Genomic DNA, 26,291 nt, shown 5'->3' with positions numbered 1-26,291 from the left:
TGTAAAATTTATTAATTTATAATGCTTATTAATTGATAGAGTATTACTGTATAACTTTGCTACTAATAAGTAAAAACGATATATATGAATACAAATCTAGAGCGAACCAGGCATTTCGTTTACCCAAACTGAGCAGCTTGTGGATTCTATAGCTTTAGTCAAGCGCCTCTATCTCTGCTTACCGACCTAAAAGGTAATATGCATTACTGGTTTCCTCTTAAGGACTCATTTCTGTCATCCTTGAGAGGGTATAAGACATGTTCAATAGCCAAGTAAAATCTCTTTGAACGGTTTGTGATCTACACCTTAGATATGTTAGAGTTAAGCTCTAAAGAACTTTGAATGCTTTTTTCTTTTTTCATATATCTTTGAGTTTGTTATGTTCTCGCTCTTGCCCTGCCTCTTTGCACTGTCGTCTGTCGGAGAAAGAATCATAAACATATTGTGTCCTTGGCTTAGCTACAGAATATCATTTTCTGGTTTTTGCTCCATTAATTCTGTTTAGTGTGTCGACTGATTAGTTGAAAATTGTGGTTAAAAAGATTTGTGGTTATACTTGTTACTCTATTTTCTCCATCGGGGCTTGTTTTCTATCGGTGCTTCTAACTGTTGCAATTACAAGTTTGTTTAGTTTATAGCAATGTTCAAGAAAGCGCTAGGCGGTGTCTAGGCGGACACCCTGCGCCTAGCGCCTAGAACGCTTAGTCGGGGCCTAGATAAATTTTAAGCGGACTAGGCGGTTTAGCATAAACTCTTATATATATAATATATTATATATATATATATAATGTAAATTTATAACAAAGCAAATAATCTATATAAATAAAAATCCTAAAATCTGTCAAATGAAAAAAATAAAATATGAATTAAAAATTTACTCCAAAGTCCAAACTCTAGTAACGTTAAATAAAAAAACTAAATGGTATGCAATTTTAATAATAAATAAATTTTAATGAAGCTTCTAGTCACACCTTTCTTCATCTTATCCATCAAAAGGGTGATCATCATCTGACTCAAACTCAAAATCTACTTCTTCTTCATAATCAGACTCATCAAGCTCTCTAGCCAAATCATCATCTTTAGATGTGTCTCCCATAGTTTCAGAAGTATCTCCTAGTTCCACATCATCTTCTTCAACGATCCAATCTTGAGCATGAATAGCACAATCAGCAAGTAGTACGTCCACTTTCTTCTCTTTTTGTTTTTTTCGTTTGGCCAACAGCCTCATGTTAAATTGGACGTAGACAAGATTATTCAAACGTTGTGTATCAAGTCTGTTTCGTTTCTTGGTGTGTACCTACGTAAAATATGATTAGTTAGACACAAATCTAAAAAATTAATTTTTAAGTTCTGAAAGAAATAGTTTATGTAGTTTGAATTACCCCTTCAAAAGTACTCCAATTACGTTCACATCCGGATGAGCTCGTTGTCAAAGACAAAATCTTCCTTGCCATTGTTTGTAGCTTAGGAACCTCAACTCCATAGAAGCTCCACCACTGAACTAAAATATATTTTTATTTAGTAAACAACTATTGAAAAAAATTAAAAACTGAATAAAATAAATACAAAAATTCTTAGAGAGCAAACCAGGATCATAATTTTCATCGTTTTTGGAACATCCTTTCATGGCTGTAGGATGCCCGAAATTTCCCTCTTTTTTGGTATACTTTGCAACTTCAGTGTTGATGACAAATGTTTGAGTATCAAGATCATTTGGATAAAACGCATCAACACACTTGAAAGTAGCACTAATGACATCCCGGTCAAATTGGATAGTTGAATCCTTATAAAAATAATAAGGATTCAAGAGATATCCCATCCAATGAAGAGGACTATCAAGTCGACCTTTACTCTTCTGCCCAATGATATCAAGTATAGGTTTGTAGTTCTTCTCAATATCTAAGACTTTGCATATCTCCTTCTTTGCTTCTTCCAACTCTCCATGTAGAAATCCCATTGTTGGCTTCAAATCTCCATCAGCTAATCTAAGTACTTTAACCAAGGGTGCAAAGACTTTGATACACATTTCCACACCATCCCAAAATTCCATATTTGTTGTTGTATGATATGCTGCAAGTCCTTTGGAATCTTTTGCCCATTTACATGTGTCCCATTCGGTGCTAGCAAACATCATCTTTAAATGCTGTTTCTTCTCTAGCAAACTTTGCAAAGTAAGGAAGGCTGATGCGAATCTAGTTACTCCAGGCCTCACAATGTCTCTGCTCTTTGTAAACTTCCTCATCAAAGATAAAGTCTTATGATGAGCATAAATAAAAATAGTAAATGTCTTAGCCCTGTCAATCGTTTCCTTGAACAAAGGAAGCTTAGCAATGCCTTCTACCATCAGATTTATTGTATGAGTAGCACAAGAAGTCCAAAATATTGTTGGCTTCACCTCCTTTAATAACTTAGCAGCAGCCATGTTGTTAGTGGCATTATCAGTTACCACTTGAACTACTTGATTTTCACCCACTTTCTCAATGCACTCATTGACATACTCAAAAATATATTGACCTGTATGGGCATCTTCAGAACAATCTTTAGAGGAGAGAAACATTGTACCTTCTTTGGAGTTTACACACAAATTCATGATGCTTCTTCTTTTCCTATCTGACCAAGAATCTGTCATGACAGAGCATCCACTCAGCTTCCACTCATCTTCTTGTGCTTTCATTATACCAGTCACTCTACCAACCTCTTCTTTTAACAAAGGCTCCTTCAATTGATATTGACTAGGCGGAGTGACACCAGGTCCGAATTGTCCAGCAGCTTCAAGCATTCTCTTAAAATCACCATTCGCAATGGCATTAAAGGGAATTCCATGAGAGTAAACCCATCTAGCAATATATTGATGGACCACATGCAGTTTCTCTTTCGCAATAACATTCTTGATATGTTGTTGACGTGGTGTCAATATTGGACCTTGGGGAGATTCATGATTGATGTTTGAAGTAAATCTATCCAAAGGACCAAACATGCGAGACATTTTGTTAACTCCCATCCCATCTACTTCAATGACTTCATCTTCCATTTGCCTTCTCTCATCAATATTTACTGAATTCCGAATCTCAGAATCTTTCATCCGAACTCGTTTTTTTTTGTTTTTTGCTTCCTGCATTGCTAGCTTGCACTTCTCTTGATCTTCTATATTGGAATTTGGACAACCAGACACATTCCCTTGTATTCTAGCAACATGTTGTTTCAACCTATGAACTCCACCTGAAAACTCTTTTCCACATAGTTTACATTTTACTTTGTCCAAATTGGTGGGATTTACCAAAACTCCAAATTCCCAACCAACATCATTCGATTTTCTCTGCAAATTTTCTGTATCATTCGTTTCTCTCGATGCCATGATCTAAACAATGAAAAATGAAACACGTAATTAAGATACTTTTACAAAATTACTGAAGTAAAATAATAGAACAAATGATCAAGAACTAAAATAAAGTAATAAACCCAACGAACTATCTATCTAACCATATAAACAATTGCCAACATAAACAACTAATATAGTAATACTGTAATAAACAACATCTTCCCTTCCCACTAACAAGAAGACAAACGTAGAAGATAAACAAAAATAACAAAAGGACAAATACATGGAATTGTGCTCTTGTACACCTAAAAAGCAATCGGATTCAAGGATGTAAAATTATTCTTTAATCAATTAAATAACAGCACTTAAACTTGTCAGTTGTTTTACCAGAGGCTATGAGCGTAGGAGACAAAGAAAGGCTGAGACTAGATGATGCAGGTCTCTTCAGTTGGGAGAATTGGTTGAAAACAGAGTTGATTTGAGAGAACAGAGTACGACGGAATCGTGTTGTCGTGGGTTTCAACCCAAAAAAAACCCTTTCTTTTTGTTTTTTTTTTGGGCAAAAAAAAAGTAAAACTACGCTTAATCACCGTCCAGACCGCTTATATCCGCTTAATCACCGCCAAACCCGCCCAAACTTGACCTCCGCTTAATACCCCCGATTTTACAAAAATCCACGCGGGCTAAGGACGCCTAGCGCCTCAGCGGCGCCTAGGCCGACTTTTCGAACACTGGTTTATAGAGTGTTAGACTAATCAAACTACCGATTTCCCGGTTAAGCTTCTTTTGGTCTGATTGGTTCGGTTAAATTGGACCATCTTGGTTTAGAATTATATGACAAGGTATATAAAAAAAGAACATGAATTAAGTGGTGAGGGTATAAATTAAGAAGGGATTTTTGCCAAATATGCCATATTTTAAAAAAAAGTTTTGGGGAATGCCACATTTGTCTCATTTTTCTGAAAATGCCACATTTTTACTGTTCACATGTGATTTTCGTGGACGAGATCTGATGGACAAATTATTAGAGTAAGTCATAGACTTGTCCACGAATTTCATTTTTCTAACTTGTCTACAAGAATTATATTAACGAAGTTGTCCACGAGTTCAAATTAGTTATCTATATTATTAAAGATAAGTTGTCTATGAAAGATAATTAAACAGAAAAATGTAAAGTTATTGAGATGGTGGACCAAAAAAGGATGATAGACTAAAAGAAGATGGTGGACCAAAAGAAGATGGTGGACCAAAAGAAGATGTCGAGGAAGATGAACCAAAAGAGGATGGTGGACCAAAAGAAGATGTTGAGGATGATGAACTAAAAGAGAATGATAGACCAAAAGAGGATGATGTGGATGAGGGTGGACCAAAATATGACGTGGAGGATTGGGTTTCTCGCCGGCATCTTTCTCCATATAATCTTGTCCATCATCAACATATTGTCCATCATTCACATCTTGTCCATCATCCACATCTTGTTCATCATTCACATCTTGTCCATCATCCGCATATTGTCTATCATCCGCATCTTGTTGATCATCGGCATCTTGTCCATCATCCTCATTTTGTCTATCATCCGCATCTTGTCCATCATTCACATCTTGTCCATCATCCGCATCTTGTCCATCATCCATATCTTGTCCATCATCTATATCTTGTCCATCATCCGTATTTTGTCTATCAACAGCATAGTGTTTATCAGGGGTATTTATGTCTTTTTAAGTAGATTGTGACATTGTGGAAAAGAAAAAGAAAAAGTGGCATTTTGACTAAAGTTTTTTACTATTCATGGCATTTTTATTAATTAACTCAATTAAGAATACCTTCTCCGTTGAACGAGAAAAGTACCGGACTAGTTACAGGTCAACGTATATATATATAAGGTATATTTTCATAACACGACGACATTTGACAGCGTATATTTTCGATACATGTCCTCACTTATCAATTATTAAATTTTTTTAATTTATTTTCTTCAAAAATACATACATTACTTTTTATATTCACTAAATTTACATGATATTGATGTACTATAAAAAATATATTGACATTTATGCAATGTCCTTTTAGTAATTATATATATATATATATATATATCATTAATCAATATTTTATATAATTAACATAACATTATAATTTCGTAGAGGCATCATTTATAAATATTTTATATGATTACCATAATATAATAATTTAGCAAACAAGAAAGAATTAAATATTAATATTAGAATTTGGACAAAATAATTTTCCGATAATTAAAGATTTAAATATTAATATCATTATCTTGGAAAAATATAATGTGATCGTTATTAAATTCTTTACTAATTTCAAGGTATAAAAATATTATAATATTATAATAATTATTTGTTGACAAAAAAATTATAATAATCGTTTCACAGTTTTTGTGTCAAAAGATCAAATCAATTTATTCTAAAATAATTCCAAGATATAAAACAATATGATATATATATATATATATATATATATATATATATATATATATATATATTTTTTTAATAGTAATCATTAAAACAATTTATTCCATATTAATTCTTTAAAATGTAACTCCCATGATGTTTGAATTTTTTTAAAAACAAATCTTTCATCATATGAATACACTTTAATGTATTAATTGCAATACAATTTTTGTTTTACAAAAAAAAAAAAAAAACCGACAAAAGCTATGGTATATTTATTCTTTGAAATGTAACCATAACTCCCATGATATTTGATAAAAACAAAAAACTGAAAAACCTCTCATACTACTACAAATTTATCTATAAATAGCTAAACAAAGTTTTCATCAAACATCATATTCTACCTCTCACATAATTTTCTAAATTTTGTAATATTTAACATTTTCCTTTATGTGACATTTGTAGGTTTTGAAATAAATAAGTTGAGTCTAAATTTTGGAACATATCTAGAAGTTAACATGTGAAATATGGTTATACATTAGAAAGAGTTAGATCAAGAAGGTCTTAGGCACATAACACATTCTCACTTATAATGTTGTTTCAAATGCCTATTTTGTGTATCAATATTGTAATTTGTTATTCTTTTGATCCATTTGATAAATTTTTAATATAAAAATTTTAGTTTTAGATCATAATTCATAAATTCTAATAGATTTTATATCTTAGTCACAATATTTATGCTACTTATTACCCATGATATATTTTACACAAGTGTGTTTGTATGTATTACCCATGAAAATAAGTTTAAACAAATATTAACTGTTTTGAATATTATTACTTTCAATTTGTTCCTTAACATTACAACTGTTTTTGTATGTATTTATTAACTTTCTTTCCGATAACCATTTCTATGGTCCTTTATTTTATTTATAGGTTATGACTTTTGATGATGAGAAATGTTTTGCGATGGTTTAGGGTTTACGGTCAAGGAAGATTTGGATGTCTAGGTGATATATATCGCATGATATGGGTTCCCAAAGCCACGTGATTCTTCCAAATTAAGTTTTTATTTTCTTACACAATTAAATCTTAATTATTTTCTTAAAATATAATTTAACATCTAATTTCTTTTTACAACATTATTGTTTGGGTTATACTATGTATGCACTTATATTCTCTTCTCATATGTTCCATTATTTTTTCTAGCCATATTTGATTGTTGATGATGTGATGATAGTGCTTACCCACAAGAAGAGCAAGGCAATGGATTTGACCATGTGTGAAAGTTTCATCAATATGCATTTAACAAGACTCACCTCTACCACGTGATTATCAAGTCGAAAGATCCAAAAAACCCTAAGCTAATCCCAATTTCATTCTAGAGAGAGGGAGATGGAGGGAAAGAGAGAGAAAAAGATGTCTTGGTGAAGTAGAAAGATTTGAGTTATCTTTTCTTCTATCCATCACATGATTTTAGAAATAAAAACACAGAAGACAAAAAAAAGATTATCTGGTGAATAATTATTTTACTAGATAATAACCCGCGCTAGTAGCACGGGGAATTTTTTTTATTTTGTTACTTGTTAATATTATGTTTATGTTGTATCATTCATTTACATGTTATATAATATAGTACTATATGGTAAATTTTGATTCATATTAAACTACTACCGATACCCGTATTGGACCCATTTTTCGGTTTGTATCCGTCCCGAAAAAAGGTACCCGCAACTTTAGGGTGGAGTGAAGGGTATAATAATTATATTATCCATGAAATAATGATCGAGTATCAGATATTATTTTAATTTTTGAGCATCTCGTTACCCGTCTTATTACCTGTTTTATTACCCGACTCATAAATACACGTTAATATTTTGTAGAATAATGTTACCAGCGTGAGGAAATATTTATGTAAATTTGGATTTGTTTGTTACAAAATAATAGTAGAAAATTTATTAATTCTATATATTTTATAAAATCATATATTTAATTTACTTAAGGTCATACTCTGATTTCGACCCGTAGTTGGTACTACTATTTTGATTTGGTGCAATATCAAATTCGTTAATTATACATTTGGTAAAGCCAAAAAAATCCAATAAAACATGTATTGACCCGTGATTTGGTATTACAAATTGATTTGATCGTGTTTAGATATCTTAATATACCAAATTTACAAATTGAAGTTATTGGTATAACATGTTGTATATTAATTTTATAGATGAAAATTACGATTAGGTTATGTATATTATCAATATTATACACTTAGTATTGTTTATATAGTGAATATTGTGTATAAACAATTAAGTTTTAGCCAATTAAATAGTTTGTTATTATTTCCTAAGATTTATGAAACAATAAATAGAGTTTTATTATTTTTAAACAAATCTAAACTTTTCTTTTGTTAGTTATTAGAATAATTAAAATATAATAGCATTTTCGTAATATGTCACATTATAACTAGTTAAATTTTTAACAACATAGCTTAAATAAGTATATAGATATATTTTAAAAATATAAACAATGTTGTATCCTAATTTTAATATATATTTGTTATTATTAAATGATTTAGATATGTAAATATTTAATCTTAATTTTATAAATAAATTTAAGTTTTATAATTTTTAAATAGTTTGTTATTGTTTCCTAAGATTTCTGAAACAATAAATAGAATCTGTTTAATTATTTTATTACATAATTTCGAAATAATTTTATTATTATTTTATTAAATAATTTCGAAATTATTTTATTAATGATTTCTTTTAATCTAATAATTTAATAATTACTATTTTTTAGAAAATTATTTTCAGGTCACAACAAATTAATATTAAGATTCTGTTATTATATTTTGTATTAAAATACAATGGCATTTTGTGTAATATTGTACATAGAGTAGGGTTATTTGTTTAAAGGGTTGATTAAATAAGTATATAGATGTTCTCTCAGCTTATGCAGTTAACACTAAAAAAATAACTCAATAATACAATGATATGTTTTTACTCTTTTTTGTTGGTCATTTTGAGTATAATCTATACTAGTATTTTTGCAGCAGTTTTTGCTCAAAAAATCATTTTGGAAACAATTAGCATTTAATGCATTGTCTTTAATATTAGTTACCAAAATTTTCAAAATTAATTAAAGGTAAGATTTAAAAAAATATAGAAATCTCTCTATCTTATTCAAACATAAATATATGCTTCTCTTTCATTTTTATTTAAATTTAGATTTAATTAATCTTAAATTATTCTATAATACATTTAGTTAAAAAAAATTGTGATTTTTTCCTGCATATGATGTAATACAAATTTTTAAAAATGGACATATATTACTCAATAGATGAATAAAAAATACAGATACAATATCCCACATCGCCTAAAAAAATTGGACAATAGTTCGGAGTCATACTATAAAAGAGACCAAAATGATTCATGATATAAATGAGTAGAAATCTTGATTTATCAGACATTCAAAATTAAAAAAAAAAATTATTTAGTTTATTCTGGTTCTTAAAATCTTAAAAATATTAATAATATTTAAACGTTTATGATGTTTCAAATATTATAAATATTTAAACTTAATAAAAAGTTTAACTATTATAAATATTTCAACTTTTTAAAAAGTTAGAAGACCTTTAAAATATTAATAATATATTTAAACTTTTACGAAACTTCAAATATGAGAAATACACAACCATTTTAAGAATTCTAAGTATTATAATATTTAAACTTTATAAGAAGCGTCAATCATAAAATGTACATGGTTATACTCTTAATAAATAATATATCAACTCAATCTAATATTTATAATACAAAACAATAAATATTAAAAATTAATATGCTATAGTGCGAGTTAAATATCTCGGGACGGGGTTATATAGCTGGACGAGTTTTATCGATATTTATCAAAATTTAAAATATCATTAATTCGATATTACACTGGTAAAACATCATTTCATTATTTTGTTAACACTATCAGTATCAGAGAACAGACATATCTAATTATATTGATTAAATAAATATTATGTAAAAAATAAATTATATTACGGTATTATATGGTTTAAACCATAAAATTAAAAATTATTATATAGTTATAACATATTTAACCAACAAATACAACTTATAATTGAAATGTCTTAGTTATAAATAATTTGTTCCACGGTGTACCGCGGGTCCTAATCTAGTATATATATATATATATATATATATATATATATATATATATATATATATATATATTTTAACAGAAAAGTATAACACAAAAAGGCAATTTTAATTTGCTATAATAATATATCAATATATATTAACAACATTTTTTTTACCCAATTCTAGACTAAAATTCTGTTTGCATTTAGAATGTTCAATAGATATAAAGTACGTGATAAAAGTATAGAAATATCTAACAGAGAATCTTTTCCAAATGGAATTAATCAAGAAACAGAAAGAATTCCACTTCTAGAACACAAATGCATTTGAAGTCATTTGTATAATTCATTAAGATTAAAATATTTTATTGCTAAAACATTCAATTTATAATAATAAAACTTTTAAGCATGTGTGAAGCATGCTACCTTTAGTTATCTAATTAATGAAATTAATTACATAAAGAATGAAAGAAGAGCATAAGTTTCGGCTCAAGATGAGGTTATTCGAGAAATTTAAGCTACTGTCTCGTCCTTCTTGGAGGTGTCTGGTTTTAGAAGACATTAATGTTTTATAGATTATGTTAAAAGCGGACAAACTAACACATAATGTCAATGCTCAGCAACATTTAATTTTATATGTAATCAGTGTTCTTTTCCCAACGTAAAAAATGATTGTGCATCAAAACATGAATAGCTTTATATATTATGGGATACACACTAAATATTTTAAAGTAACCTTTCATATTAATAAAAAATTTCAGTTTAATGCTTAACTAATCAATAGTCATTCATTTTAAGTGACTGAGAATACTTATTTATAAACAAAACAAATAACAAACATAAGATAATTTATCGAAACCCAAAATTTTAAATTTTAAATATTTTAATAAATCTAAAAGACTAAAATATGTTAAAATTATTATAAAGTTATCTCGCGCATCGCGCGAGCCTACTTCTAGTATATATATATATATATATGCTTTCGAAGTAGTATTAATTCGTGAAAAATCTATCTTTTTGGGTAACATTTGTTGGATAACTCAACTTGTGGAAGAAGCTATCTTCTAAGAAATTGCCAAAAGAGATTGAATATGAAAAAGGAAAAGTTCCAAAATCAATAAGTTGTATAATGTTAATTCTAATAGGTTTAGGAGAAGCTTAAGTCTATAAATATAATAAATAGTCTATGGAGAGATGTTCTATAAGACTTGAGAGAGATTTAGTTTTGAGAAGTTTCTAAATCAATAAGAGAAGTGTTCTTATTTTTCAAGTTTTTTAATTCTTAGAACATTAAGCGTTCATTGAGTTTGGATAATTGGATGTCGTTTGCTTCCTTTTCTGTTTCTGAGTTATATGTACCTCGTTAGGGTTTTGCTTGTTGCGTAGGAATATTTGTTTGGGTCCTGAGGAAAACAGAAACTGAGAGTCTCTTATCTCTTGTTTTCCTTTTTCGACGTCTTGATAGGGAAATTTGTGGAGGGATTTTGGAAAGAGTTAGTTCTCAAATCTCAATCATGGATCAGTTACCTGAAGAATTGCTCTTGAGAATACTGTCGTTTCTGCCTACAATGAAAGAAGTTGTGGCCACAATGGTTTTGTCAAAACAATGGAAGTCTCTTTGGATGTTTGTGCCAAAACTTGTATACGATGATAGCTATAAAGACATTGATTATGAAAGATTTTCCCGCTTTGTGGACAGGTCTTTGTTTCTGCATGAGGCTCCAGTTATAGAAACTTTGCAGTTTAAACTTGGTCAAACATGTGGTGCTGAAGATATTAGAGTCTGGATTAGAGCTGCAGATAAGTGTTCTGTGCGTGAACTGCATATCCAGTTCGTCAGCCCTTCTAGTGCATCTCCAACCATACTTCCGAGGAGCTTGTACACAGGGTGCAGAATGCTTATTACCTTGAGACTAGATAACGCGGTTCTTGTGGACGATGTTAGTTGTCCAATTTCTTTCCCTTCCCTCAAAATATTAAAGCTCGTATCCTTGAAGTATCCAGGTGGTGATGAATTTGTCAACAAGCTTTTATCAAGTTGTCCTGTGCTTGAAGAATTGGTTGTGATGCAGTGTCCTGATGACAATGTCACTGTTTTCACCGTTAGAGTGCCTTCTCTAAAGCGTCTACTCATGTGCAAATCATTAGAAAAAGATAGTGATAATGCACATGGTTTTGTGATAAATGTTCCTTCTTTGGAGATGTTGGAGATACTTGATTTTGCGAATGGGTTTTGTGTCATTGAGAATGAAATGCCTAATATTGTAAAAGCAACTATTGACGTTAATCAGACTCATATTGGGTGGAATATTCTGAGTTCTATAATTATGTCAGTCAAACGTCTCTATTTATGTTTATCAACCTCAGAGGTATTTTCTTCATAATTGCAAGTTGTGGTTTCTATCATTCTGCCATCTGCACGATTTGAAATAGTTGGTATTCTTGCGATCAGGTCTCTAGCCACTAACCTTTCTTGTACTTATATTGTCTTGTATGCATGCAGGATGCATATCATGTTGGTAGTATCTTCCACCATCTTGTAGAGTTAACGCTATGCAGATGTGATGAGCAGTGGTTGAACCTACTTCTTCGTTTGCTTGGAGATTCCCCTAAATTACGATCTCTCAGACTTATTCAGGTACATATGTAAATCTCAACCCAACTCATTCAGTGTCTTTGACCAGGTTGTTTTCCAATTCATTGTCTAATGTACTGTTTATATCAGTACCATGACAATCAGGCTGACGAACCGAGCCCCTGGATTGAACCGAGTTCAGTTCCTAAATGTTTGTTATCGAGTTTTGAAACTCTAGAATGGAGAGCCTATGAAGGAAAAGAAGAAGAGAAAGAACTGCTAGGATATATCTTAAGAAACGGAAGCTGTTTAAAAAAGGTAACTGTGTCCTCCATATCCACTGACAGCGACGAGAAACTTGAGATGGTCAAGGAGTTGACATTGTCCACTAGGTGTTCACCTACCTGTCAGCTTGTATTTAACTGAAGCTACAGTAAAACATGTCAAACATTACAACGTTGGGTTATGTTTCGTTAATGTTAGATATACTTTTGATGTTTTTTCCTTTTCCAAATTTAGCACTTTGAATTTCTCATTTTCTTTTTGCCCAAGTCTCTGCGTACTAGAAGAAAGAAGGAAACGTAGTATTATATTTCCTTGGTTTATATGCAAGCATCACTATCATCTTATGGGGTTTTGCTCCATTACTCTAACTTTTTATTAGGTACGTACTGTCACACTATACCCTCTAATAAAACAAATGTGTTATTCTTACAAACTTTATCACATAACTTTTCTAATGTTAATTAAGTTTAAGCTATATATATATATATCAGAACCGGCGCAGAGGGCCACAAGCCCAATTATTTGTTTGTGCCTGTTTTTAAATATTTTTCAAGGAAAAAATAATGAAAAAGGGAATATTAGTGCTGCGGTTCGAACTCGGGACGTAGCACGACTGCATTCCCCTACTATTACCACTAGGATAAAGAGACATTTGACGAAAAAAAGGCCGATTATATGCATATATATTTTACGGCCGCAAGTAGATGTTGGGTCTTCCGCCGGTATATATAAATCAATACAATAAAAATAGGATGCCTTGCTCTCCTCATCTGACACATCAGCCTCAACATTCAAGCTGGTGTTGACACCTCATAAAAAATCAATAGCCTATCAAATTAAAACGATTAATACACATCCGCTTTTTTTTGTCTAGGTGTACACATCTTAAGCGATTGATTTTATTTGTTTTTCTTCTTTTTCCTCAATTGATCGATTTCGATGGTCGATTCATTTGTTTTCCTCTCAGTTTGTTGGTTGTCAACTGATTTCTTGAGGTTGAAGAACATGTATCTCCAATCAATTTATCAATCTATATTCGGTTTTGTTGATTGTCAACTGATTTCATGAGCTTCAATGAAAGAGTGAGAGACCGGCCTCGGGGAAGATGAGGATAGCTAATCCTCAAGTAGTATTGTAGTAGACTTGTTCGGAAAACTTAATTTAGTGAGTTTTGGGTCTTTGGGGAGAGTAGCGGTTCAAATTTACAATTGCTATAGCAGTTTTAGGCAGCTGAACTTCATATGTATGTTTTCTAGGGATTTTTCCATGATCTATGTTACTGAATCGTTTGGCTTTTGAGTCTTCTTACCATGTTTTTTTTATTTGGTCAAATCCTGATAACTTTGGTTAAAGAATTAGGAACTTCTCTGTTTTTTTTTTTAACTTCGAACGTATCTTAAGAGGAAATTTTCGAGGTTTGTTTCATCTCCTAAATTAAACCCGATGTACGTTAACACAACCCCCAAAACTCTTCAATTGCCCTTTTTTGATATAATAGTTCATGTTATGTTTGAGTTCCATTTATATTTTAAATCTTATAGACCAAAAGAACAATCCAGGTAGGGTGCGAAATGAGAGTTCTAATTCACATGGTAGTGCTTCTCAAACAATGGGATTCAAGGCGTTCATAAAGGAAAGAAAAGAGTCTCCAATTTCTAATTTTAGTACATAGCACCAGGTTTGCTAACTTCATCATCTATAAACGGACATTTGTATTTCGTGGGACTTCATTTTGTGTAAACGATCTAATGTCATTTCCATAGCAGAATGATCTGGGCAAGACTCACGGTGCATCCTTTCCTAACATCATTATCAAGGTTAAACTTTCACATCTCTTATGTTTCGAAATGAATTGCTTCTTCTTTAATTACTCTGCTTGCTTTTTCACAAGTCTGGTGGAGTTGTAGCCACGGACAAAGATTACCAGCAAAGTTGAAGGACGTTTAGGATTCAGGTAAATTTTTTCAATCATATCTTTTATTATTCAATTTTCATGCCTTTGGAAATGAAATTCAAAATTAAAAAGCTTAGTTTTCCAGAAATATTTTTACGGTCTATCGAAAAAACTCTCTCTGTATGCCAATACATCAAGTTTTAGTGATATGCAAGTCTTCTGAATTGGTGGTGGACCACAAGCTCCAATATCACCTCTGCCAATCAGGTCCAACCGGGTGTCAAATCTGTTGAGGGTGACGTCTGTAAATATCGATGATCAGGATCTGCTACATTTTTTTATCGATGTCTCATACGCAAAAGTACCAGACCAGATTGACTCAAGGTAATCTCTAAAAGTTCTTGTTGTGTCCAAAATTAAAAGCTTTTGTTTCTTTTGGTCCTCACGTTTCTTTGATGTTTCTTTCTTTTCTCTTTGTTTTTTATGATTCTTCTGTGTTTGTGTTATTGTGTAAATGATGGAAGTTGATATACTGAGGATGAAGATAACGTATTTAGCACCACTCCCTGGGAACTTACTTAGCAAGTTCTTGATCGCTGGATCTTTTTCATGGCTTGAGGAGTCGAGGTGATTTGGTTAGAGAAGAGAGAGGTATGTTTTGTGCTTTCAGAATTACGCATCAGCTCAAATATGTTACTTAAATTACAAGTAGCCCTTTTTCCTATACAAAATGGATATTATTTGCTTTTATGATAGGAGATGATAAGCTCTGGACAAATGCCCATTGTGTGGAACATGAAGTTTACTTTTCTTCTTGGACTTCATTTGTATATGTTGTTTTCCTATTATGGACTTTTTGTATCCTTTGTCATTTTATTAACTCTTATCTCATAACTTTTGATCTGATTAAAGTTAAGAGAAGGGAAGATGATAGAATGTATGTGGCCAAATAATGATTTGGCTTTAATATTAGTTTTCTTTTAATAAAAATTAAATATTAATGTGATTTCTATATCATTTATATATATATATATATATATATGACAAAAATTATTACTGATATTTTAAAATTTTATCTTCTAAAATTTAATAGAGAAACAAAAATTCAATTTAATTTAATGATAAAAATAAAATTTGAAAAATGATATTTATAATGATAAATGATAAATTTTTGAAAAATTGTTTTGCATTTACTTTTCAATAATTTTAAAATACATTATTAGTGATAAAAATTATGTTTAATTAAAATAAAAATAACTATTATAGTTACATCATTATTTATAACTATTATATATATATATATGTTGGTCTATACCGCTGATGGAATCATTTTTTGGTTAATTTTTGTGTGCCCGTTAAAACATAAGCCATTTCAAGATTTTAAGTGATAAAATCATTTAGTAATTTATTATTGGAGTTGAAAATTTGAAGGTTTAAAGTCGAAGTGCCACTTGTTCTTTTTAAGGAGATTTTCTCTTAAATAACAGATAAGTAAATTTAAGAATAAAAAGCTTTTTCTTCTCAATCTTCTCAGTTCTTCCTGATTAACATTTGGGTCGAAGAAATTAGAATTGAGTGATTAATGTATGATATATGATTATACACTAATACTGTAGACTTTTTTTTAAAGAAAAGCATGTTTAATGGAGCATGACTTTAGAGTTCAGATTATATATGAATAATTTTTTAAAAATGAAATTCTTTTTAAATTAAATTAGAATTTAAACACAATTATATTTTTCAATAATTCAATATATCTAAAACCAGTATTAAAAAGTATCTCGCGGCGTAGCGCGGGTCTAACCTAGTCTTATATAATATGACAAGATTTTTTTTAACTTTGCCTATCGTTGCGACATTTGGCGTTCTATTTTAGCGACAAGTGTACTTACATTAATTTAAAATTTGATATTTTAAAATTATTTACTCTACCAAATCTTTAATTATTTTTGGTTAGTATTATTTAATACTATTTTATAGCAAAAGTCTATATAGTTTATTTTTGAAACAACCCGACCCCTTTTTTTTCTTTTTAATAATTAAATACAATATATAATTAAGTATCCCATACTACTTAAATAAACAAACCAACCCACACCCGGTAACCAACCAATAATAAACCAACATCCAATTACATGCACAGCGGAAACATATCAATAATACAAAACCAATACAATAGCATTTCTATCCATTCTATCCAGCAACCTAACATATCTCTGTCCAAGGTTCCATCCTAAACAATATAACAAAGACCAACAACACACAAACGAGACCCTAGTTCATCCTCCTCCTCATCGCCATGATTCCACGTCACATACCTGCACACCACAAACAACAATTGAGATGCGTAAGTATTATCATAAATACTTAGTGAGGCCGTCCTCCCATCTACTGGGTTATACACACAAGCATATGAGACCCTCAAGTTTAAGCAAAACAAACAACACACAACAATACATCAAACCAGGAAAACAAGTCTCGACTGAGACCAGTGTCGACCGATGCCTCACGGTGTCGATCGATGCTACAAACAATGGTGTCGACCGATGCTGAACAGTGTCGACCGATGCCACTCCAAATGGTGTCGACCGATGCTTCCTAGTGTCGATCGATGCCTCCTCTGCAGACACGATCTGCGCGAAACCGAACATCGAACTCTCCTTCCCTATCATCTCGAATCCGTCTCAAACTCACCCAATTACCTCAGAATCACTGGGAATCACAAAAGCAACGAACCCAAGCAACAAAACAACACAAACAGCAAAGAAAACACACAAACAAGAGAGATCTCATGCTTAGATCAACCATGGTCAAGCACTCACCTCAAGAACAGGAAGATTGGATTGAGAAACGTGGAAAACAACACCTCCAGAAGCTCCCCCTTCGTTTCCAGCAACAGCTAACCCTCCTACAGCCTCAGATCTCTCCAAAAACCCCAAGAACAAACCCAGAAAGTCACAGAAACGTTTTCTCCCTTTTCTCTCTTTCTTTCTCTCCAAAAACACAAACGGCGACAAAAGAGACTTTCTGAAACCCTCAGTTCGTCCCCGACACTTAACAAAACGATTAGGGTTTTAATTGAACCAAACCGAACCAATCATCAATTAAATCAAACCCGACCAAACCGGAAAAACATGGTGTCGATCGATGCCAACAAGGGTGTCGATCGACACCCACACCAAAATTACAAAAATTGGTTCGCGGATGTTACAATTCTCCCCCACCAATAAGGATTCGTCCTCGAATCCCGCAAAACCGTCCAACTGTCAAAGACCTCCGTGCCACCGTCAACACGGCCCGCACGTCCCCGACCGGACTAAATACCGTCAGCCAAGGTTTCCCGTGCACTGTCGCAACAGCCCGCACACCTCCGACTGAACCACGAGGTCTCCCTCTAGTCAATATACTCACATCAAAGACACTATTTTCTCACAACTCAGTGCTTCCCCCGTCCGTGGTCGCAACCAACGAATCATGCCGGCTCGCTATCAGGCCAACCGCCTTAAGCTACGGCATCCAGGAAGTCACTCACACACACTTTGACTGAACCACGAGGTCTCCCTCTAGCCAATATACTCACATCAAAGACATTATTTGCTCACAACTCAGTGCTTCCCCCGTCCGTGGTCGCAACTAACGAATCATGCTGGCTCGCTATCAGGCCAACCGCCTTAAGCTACGGCATCCAGGAAGTCACTCACACACACACTCCCCCCGCTCTCAGGTCGCAACCTTCGAGTCATACCGGCTCACTGCCAGGCCACAGCCTACAGCTACGGTATCCAGGGAGTCTCACACGCCCACTCCCCCCGCTCTCGGGTCGCAACCCTCGAGACATACCGGCTCACTGTCGAGCCACGGCTCACAGCTACGGTATCCAGGGAGTCTCAAATATCCCGCTCTTGGGTCGTCACCCAAAAGCGCGCTCTCGGATCGTCATCCGAAGCAAACATACCACTCCCACTCTCCGGCCACAAAGTCCATCGAGCTATCGGTATCACATGAGTTGGGCCCACACAATCCTGAGCAAACAAGTCCGATGTCAACGAGTATCTCCCGACTAGATCTACCTCAACACTTTCCATTTCTGGAAACTTCTATTTTTTTAGAAACTTTCCTCTTTTAGCATTGCGCCTTCACAAAAACTCATATCCCAAACACCACCATGACCACCACTCGGTCACCCTGGAACACCCTACCCCCAAGGTATTTCCATACACTTTTCAAAAATAGAAAAGCTCTAACTCCTATAAAACTTTCCATTTATAGCAACCTTCTATTTATGGAAACTTTCCATTTATAGAACTCCCGAGCTATTTCCTTTCCACAAGACACACGAGTCAAAAATCCAAATGAACTCCATTTGCAATACATCCACTTACACAACTCACCGCCAACGGTATTTCCCGATACCGGCGTGATCTACCACTTTCCAACAACTTTTCAATAGCCAACTGCAACCACCGCACAGAAGCTAAAAACACTACACAGCTAACAATACACAAAATCACTTACCATGGAATCTCATTAAAGGCTCGAAAAGGATGATACTAGGACTCCATACCACATGCAAATTGACTAACTACTCATAATCAATTCTACCACACAACATCATGCATCAAGCAACAGGAAAATAATTCCACCAATTAAATTCCTATACCACTCTAAATCATTCACTTAACCATCCTAGAACCGTATGGGCTCTGATACCAAAATGAAACAACCCGACCCCTTTTTTTTCTTTTTAATAATTAAATACAATATATAATTAAGTATCCCATACTACTTAATTAAACAAACCAACCCACACCCGGTAACCAACCAATAATAAACCAACATCCAATTACATGCACAACGGAAACATATCAATAATACAAAACCAATACAATAGCATTTCTATCCATTCTATCCAGCAACCTAACATATCTCTATCCAAGGTTCCATCCTAAACAATATAACAAAGACCAACAACACACAAACGAGACCCTAGTTCATCCTCCTCCTCATCGCCATGATTCCACGTCACATACCTGCACACCACAAACAACAATTGAGATGCGTAAGTATTATCATAAATACTTAGTGAGGCCGTCCTCCCATCTACTGGGTTATACACACAAGCATATGAGACCCTCAAGTTTAAGCAAAACAAACAACACACAACAATACATCAAACCAGGAAAACAAGTCTCGACTGAGACCAGTGTCGACCGATGCCTCACGGTGTCGATCGATGCTACAAACAATGGTGTCGACCGATGCTGAACAGTGTCGACCATGCCACTCCAAATGGTGTCGACCGATGCTTCCTAGTGTCGATCGATGCCTCCTCTGCAGACACGATCTGCGCGAAACCGAACATCGAACTCTCCTTCCCTATCATCTCGAATTCGTCTCAAACTCACCCAATTACCTCAGAAATCACTGGGAATCACAAAAGCAACGAACCCAAGCAACAAAACAACACAAACAGCAAAGAAAACACACAAACAAGAGAGATCTCATGCTTAGATCAACCATGGTCAAGCACTCACCTCAAGAAAAGGAAGATTGGATTTGAGAAACGTGGAAAACAACACCTCCAGAAGCTCCCCCTTCGTTTCCAGCAACAGCTAACCCTCCTACAGCCTCAGATCTCTCCAAAAACCCCAAGAACAAACCCAGAAAGTCACAGAAACGTTTTCTCCCTTTTCTCTCTTTCTTTCTCTCCAAAAACACAAACGGCGACAAAAGAGACTTTCTGAAACCCTCAGTTCGTCCCCGACACTTAACAAAACGATTAGGGTTTTAATTGAACCAAACCGAACCAATCAGCAATTAAATCAAACCCGACCAAACCGGAAAAACATGGTGTCGATCGATGCCAACAAGGGTGTCGATCGACACCCACACCAAAATTACAAAAATTGGTTCGCGGATGTTACAATTTTGGTAAAAAAAAATTGTTTTACAAGAATTTATTTCGTTTAATTTAATTTATACGTTTTGTAAATTCCGCACTAACTTTTCTTTATATTTCTTTACTCTTCGTCTACCAAAGCTTTAATTATTTTTGGTTTTTAATTTAGTATTATTTCATATCAAATATCTCTATAGTTTACTTTTGTTAAAAAAAAGAAAATCTATTTTACAAGATATATTTATTCTATTTTGTTTTTACGATTTATAAATTTTTCACTTATTTTTTTATCACAACCGTAACCTATTACTTAACTTTTTTTATCGGTTTCACATGTTAATATTTACTTTTTTTGTCAACATGTCAATATTTACTATATATTAAATTATAATAATGTAGAGTTGTGAGAAATTTTCATTTGGCACCACTCTATTTGTTTAACATGTGTCATTTTGTTCAATTTTAATGAAATAAAAGACACATTATTGCTAATCTAAAACTAAATTGTCTACACACATTTTTTTAATTTGAGACATTTTATTTGTTCAGTTTCTTTAGATTACACTTACTTCTCTCAATCAATTACCTTTATGACATTATGGTGGACGTTTTCTTTTGTTCAAACTGTTCATGTTGCAATAATGCATTGACCAGATTAATTACAATTAATAAGATTTATAACTGTATTTATTGCCATGAATGTGATTACTGAGAATAATGTGTCAATGGAATTCCTTACAAACTTCAAATAATGTTTAGTGTTATTATATAAGATCCAATGCTCACATGACTAATTATGAAGAAAATGATCACTCAATATGTCTTTCTTTTCCCATCATTTCCCATGGTACTTTTTTTTTTAGTTTTTTCTTATGAAGTTTTCTTAATAAACATGATGTCTTGCAGTATGATAATTAACAGATTAATTTCTCTATGACTATTTGAAGAAATCGTCTACAAAGCCATGTCAATGTTTTTTTTTTTTTTGGTATCAGAGTTTTGTCAATATTTATTAGCCTCTTTCCAAGGATTATGTTTTATGATAGTCATGATTTAAAGTTTTTGCATTGTTTTGTAATGTGATTTTTCTAACTTTCAAACTATAGTTGGAAGTCTTCAGTGATGAAGATGAGTCTAATGCTTGACTCCTAAAACACAATCTCTTTGGTTTTGAATATTCACTCATAATATTATAGTTGTAAGTCCCTTAGATTTCTTCTCTTTAGTCCTCTGATCTTCAACTGCAATATATTTCTAATTTTATGTTTTGTAAATTTGCTTTGTTTTTCGTTTTTAAAAGTTCTTTATCCCCATTACAAAAAAAAATATTTGCATATTGATAAAAAGATTGAGCCTAATTTTACCGTGTAATGCATATATATATGGTCAAAAGATCACGAACTTCTTTATGCCTCTTTGGAATCACTTCCCAAACTTACAACATCCTTTCGCATTACACAGAAAAACATTACAGAGACCTATTGTAAAATATTTAATATATATATATATACACATATTGTAATCGTTAAAAGTGGTATAAATTAACAAGTAGATTAACCTGTACAAAAGAAAAACTACTTTTATATTGCATTGGTATTGTTTGTGTTACCAATCATACATTATATCTATTTTCCTGTAACCCTTACTCCATCCGTCATTATGCCGAAAAAAACTTACACCATTTCCAATGATTATTTATAATTTTTTGTTTGAATTTCTATTTTACATTTAGAGTATAATTTTGAAGAGATATGGTTTAGTATTTAGAGTATAAGAATAAAAGCATGATGCTATTTTAGTATTTTTAGAATATTAGAAATGATTTGCTAAATTTAAAACCAAAACTTATTTTTATGCAATATATGAAAATTGTCCTTCTTTTAACACACTTCATAATTATAAACTTATAAATGTATGTATTTAAATTCTTTTCAAGGTATATAAATAATATCAAGTACATTTCATATATAATTTAACGAAATTTTATTTTACATACAAAATATTTGATTTTATAACCCACACATCGCGTGGGTAACTTCCAAGTTTTATATATTAGAAAAATGATTTATTGAAATATATGTGGGGTACTTGCGGATCTCACGAATTCAAGCGGGAGGGATGCAAATACATTAACGACTCAAAATATTTAAATCTGTTGTAGGATGGCTTAGCGGATGGGTTTGACCCGGTTAACAATTTAATTTAAATTATTTGGTTCATGAAATTTTAATTTTTTTTACGGTCCATCTGATTTGATAGTTCAAGATTTTGATAGAAATCTAATCGATCACTAATTCGGTTCACATTCGATCCACATCCGCCATCATGTCAATTTAAAATTTATGGTGAAATGATTACTATTTTAAAACTTTATAAATTTGATGAATTTAAATCAATATAAGTTTGTATTATAAATGTTATAATAAATAAATATATTTACAAATATAATATTTCAAACAAAAATTTCACTCCGTGCAACAACACATGTTATTACCTAGTTAGTTACTATTCATAAAAAGAACAATTTGAGCGATCTAAAAATGTCCACTTCAGCTTTTTAAAAACAATCTCTTAAAATGCCATGTCAGCATACTTGGTCTGCATGTGTGAAACATAAATTTAGGCTAGGAGATGCCTACGAGTTGCGTCCAACCAAACAAATAAGGAAGATCAAACGTACATGCGATCGAAAGAAGATTAAATAAGGAAAACATATGAGGAATTATAAGAAGGGTTTGGGACATAGCGAACGTCAAACGTACATGCTCCGATCCAATTCGATTTTGCACTCATATCTTGGTTTTAGGTGGTTATGATTGCACTCATCTCATGTTTTCAGGTGGTTAATATATTTCGATTTTGCATTCAACTTAGTTTTGTTGATTATTTACACAATAATGGAGACATGTATTTTTTTTGTTTTTAATATTAAATATGCAAAGAGAATCTTGATGGAGTGTAAAATTTGACCCTTATTTAACATTTATTCAAAAAAAAAAAAAAAAAATTTGACCCTTCCATTTTAAATTAATGTTGCTAATGTGTAATATTGTATATAAGGGTATGTATTGACTATTGTTCGGCTCTTCAGTTAAGCAAGAGAAAAAAATCATTGTTTTGCTTGATCAATAATGTATATGATGTCTCTGTGTTTTTTTTTGTATATTTTTTTTTGGATTTAATTAGGACTAATATGTATCTGAAAAGTAGAAGGCTGCGATTTATAGGAGATCATGTACTTTTTATTTGGACAAAATAGGAGGTCATATTCATGCAGTCAATTTGGCTAATGATTTGCATCTTATTAAGGCGTAATGTTTTTTTTTTCAATTATTGGGCCACAATAAGCTGATCCATTAGCTAAATTCTTACGAATATAGGGAGCGGGACTAGATCCCTGGTGTGATGATACCTTGTGCATTAAAGACTTACGCCTTAAAGGTCACTAAGGTCACTTCACTTAAAGGCGTAATGTTTTTAAACAAAATCTTTGTTTTTTGGAAAAGTTTGATAATAGTCAACGTTCAACTTTAATAATATTCATTTATGACGTGACTATCTATACTATTAATTGGGGAGCACACTTAAGGATAAAAAAAAAAAAAACCATGTATGACATACAATGCTCTACAAAATAAAAAGGGAAAGAACAAAGAAAAAAAGATTGAGGGCAAAGAGGTAATCTGTTTAAATATAAACACGGGGATCCAAAGTGTTTGGAAATAATCTTATTCGGATCTTTGATATTCTACATGGATGTCCAAACAAGTAAGTTCTCGAAAACCTCTTGAGTAAAATTTAATGTAAAATTTGAAAATACCAACCATATAATATTCGTTAGTCATCTAACCTCCAACGAATCAGGGATTCTAAACAAACACGTTTTAGACAACTATACCATTCACCACAAACGTCGCCATAGTATTCATTGCCATATCTGTTCGTCAATTTTTCTGCACAAAACACGGCGATCTTTGCTTTAACAGAAAATACCATTAAACTGTTTTTGCTATAATCATCACCACAATCAATCATTTCCATATCGTAATTTAATTTGCTAAAATTATGCAAATGAAAACAATAAAGATTTTAAAAACTTACCATTCCTAATATCATGTTTTACAAAAATTGTCGCTATTTTTGTTAACAATCATCCTCTACCGTATCTCTTCAAACAAATTATCTATACGAACATGAAATGAAAATCTGGAATTGATTTTCCGAATATTCTATCATTACCAATATCGCAACAACTCATAACCAATATTTCTATATAAACAAGAGAATACGCCATACACTTAAATATGTTTAGGCTTTTACAATATCTACTATACTTGCAATGATGACCCGTTTTTATATGTTTGTAGCTGAGTAAAGAACATACCTAAGTTCAGATTCTATAGATCCAGCTGACAAACGGTATGAAAACAATCTAGTGCTTACACCTGATTTCTAAAATAGTCTTAAGGTATCTGGAGTCCCTAACCATCAAATATGATTGAAGGTTGGTAGTCCAATAATGTTATTAAGGAATATAGATCCAAGAAGAGGGTTGATGAATGGTACAAGGTTGCAGATTAACACAAATGGCTGAGTTTTTTTTGGAAAATATTGTGATTACAGGAGATAGAGTCGGTGACAAAGTGTTAATTCCAAGGATATTGCTCACTCCTTCTGATACTAAACTACCATTCAAAATGCGTCAGAGATAGTTATCTTTAGTTGTTGCTTTCGCAATGACTATTAATATAGTCAGGCACAGTCTTTGGATTTTGTTGGACTCTATTTGCCTAGACCATGTTTTCACATGGTCAGCTCTATGTTGCAGTGTCAAGAGTGACTTCTAAAAAGGGTCTGAAGATTTTGATTGTGGATAAAGACATAAACCTTCTGTAGGAAACTATGAATGTTTTTTTGAAAGAAGTGTTTTGGAATTTGAAATAACTCGCTTAGAAAGTGTTCATCAAGGTAAGAGTACTTCTTTAGTGTTTTTTTGTATTTAAATATTTTAAAGATATACATTTCTACGAATTTTTGAACATATAACCTATAAACACTTCTGATATTTGAAAAGGATTATGACAATGGATGAAAAGACTGTCGACGATGGGGTAGAGGAGTATGGTTTCTGTTGCAGAGAAATGTTTACTAAAAAATATTTGTTTCCTTTGTAAATACTTTTTGAAAATCTCAAATAAAATTGTGTTGTTTAATTATTCTTTGTTAATCATAAACAATCATAAAATTTAGACAAGATTTAAACGCCAAAAAATTTAGATGAATATGGAACTTGAAAAACTTACAAGTATCAAGTGATGTTGTATTCTTTACTCGACTGCCAGTTTATAAGTGTAGTCAACATAATCTAAAAACAGAATCAGCCTAAAAAAAATTGTATTAGTGTTTTGTAAACTTAAAAGCCAAGTAATTGTTTAAACTTAACATTGATTTAAATACTTATCTTTGGTTTAATCGTAGTCCTCAACTGTTTCATATCCTGAGAAGGTCAATAATACACAGATTTAAAAAGAAGAATTGACAAGTTAAAAATGTAATTTCATAAGATTTTTATAACAGAATATGAAGCAAACTAATTTCTAAAGGATCAAAAAGTCGATTACTTTGGACAAATTCCACGTTAAGTCTATATTCAAACAAAAGACATCAATTAGTTTACAAATCCAATAACAAATTAAAATTTTGGTTTAAATAGAGAAATAGATCAAACCATTTACTTACAAGTTCAATCGATTTCCAAGAACAT

The 26,291-nt window shown here is 32.0% G+C and overlaps 2 protein-coding genes and 1 long non-coding RNA gene across 4 annotated transcripts; 2 read left to right on the top strand and 1 right to left on the bottom strand.

Annotated features, from left to right (window-relative positions):
* Positions 1-846: 846 nt before the first annotated feature.
* Positions 847-3,355, bottom strand: LOC109127474 (uncharacterized). The gene is made up of 3 exons (XM_019232249.2): positions 1,588-3,355; positions 1,383-1,501; positions 847-1,297 (listed from the first exon to the last, which is right to left on the bottom strand). The coding sequence occupies exons 1-3, from the start codon at positions 3,353-3,355 to the stop codon at positions 983-985; spliced, it is 2,202 nt and encodes a 733-aa protein (XP_019087794.2). The 3' UTR covers positions 847-982.
* An 8,027-nt stretch (positions 3,356-11,382) lies between these two features.
* LOC104755775 (putative FBD-associated F-box protein At1g32375) lies at positions 11,383-12,875 on the top strand. The gene is made up of 3 exons (XM_087478082.1): positions 11,383-12,243; positions 12,378-12,512; positions 12,600-12,875. The coding sequence occupies exons 1-3, from the start codon at positions 11,389-11,391 to the stop codon at positions 12,873-12,875; spliced, it is 1,266 nt and encodes a 421-aa protein (XP_087334208.1). The 5' UTR covers positions 11,383-11,388.
* A 731-nt stretch (positions 12,876-13,606) lies between these two features.
* LOC104733225 (uncharacterized) lies at positions 13,607-15,645 on the top strand. Of its 2 annotated transcripts, none has more exons than XR_759036.3 (5): positions 13,607-14,412; positions 14,501-14,688; positions 14,833-15,012; positions 15,153-15,279; positions 15,385-15,645. It is a non-coding gene; the product is annotated as an uncharacterized LOC104733225 (long non-coding RNA). The 2 variants fall into 2 exon arrangements; XR_015574265.1 differs by having other exon boundaries at positions 13,990-14,412; positions 14,774-15,012.
* The last annotated feature ends 10,646 nt before the right edge of the window (positions 15,646-26,291 follow it).

The sequence above is a fragment of the Camelina sativa genome, chromosome 2 (assembly GCF_030686135.1).
Source record: "Camelina sativa cultivar CO46 ecotype springtype chromosome 2, ASM3068613v1".
Taxonomy (NCBI): domain Eukaryota; kingdom Viridiplantae; phylum Streptophyta; class Magnoliopsida; order Brassicales; family Brassicaceae; genus Camelina; species Camelina sativa.
This window is presented reverse-complemented; position numbering and strand designations above follow the sequence as displayed.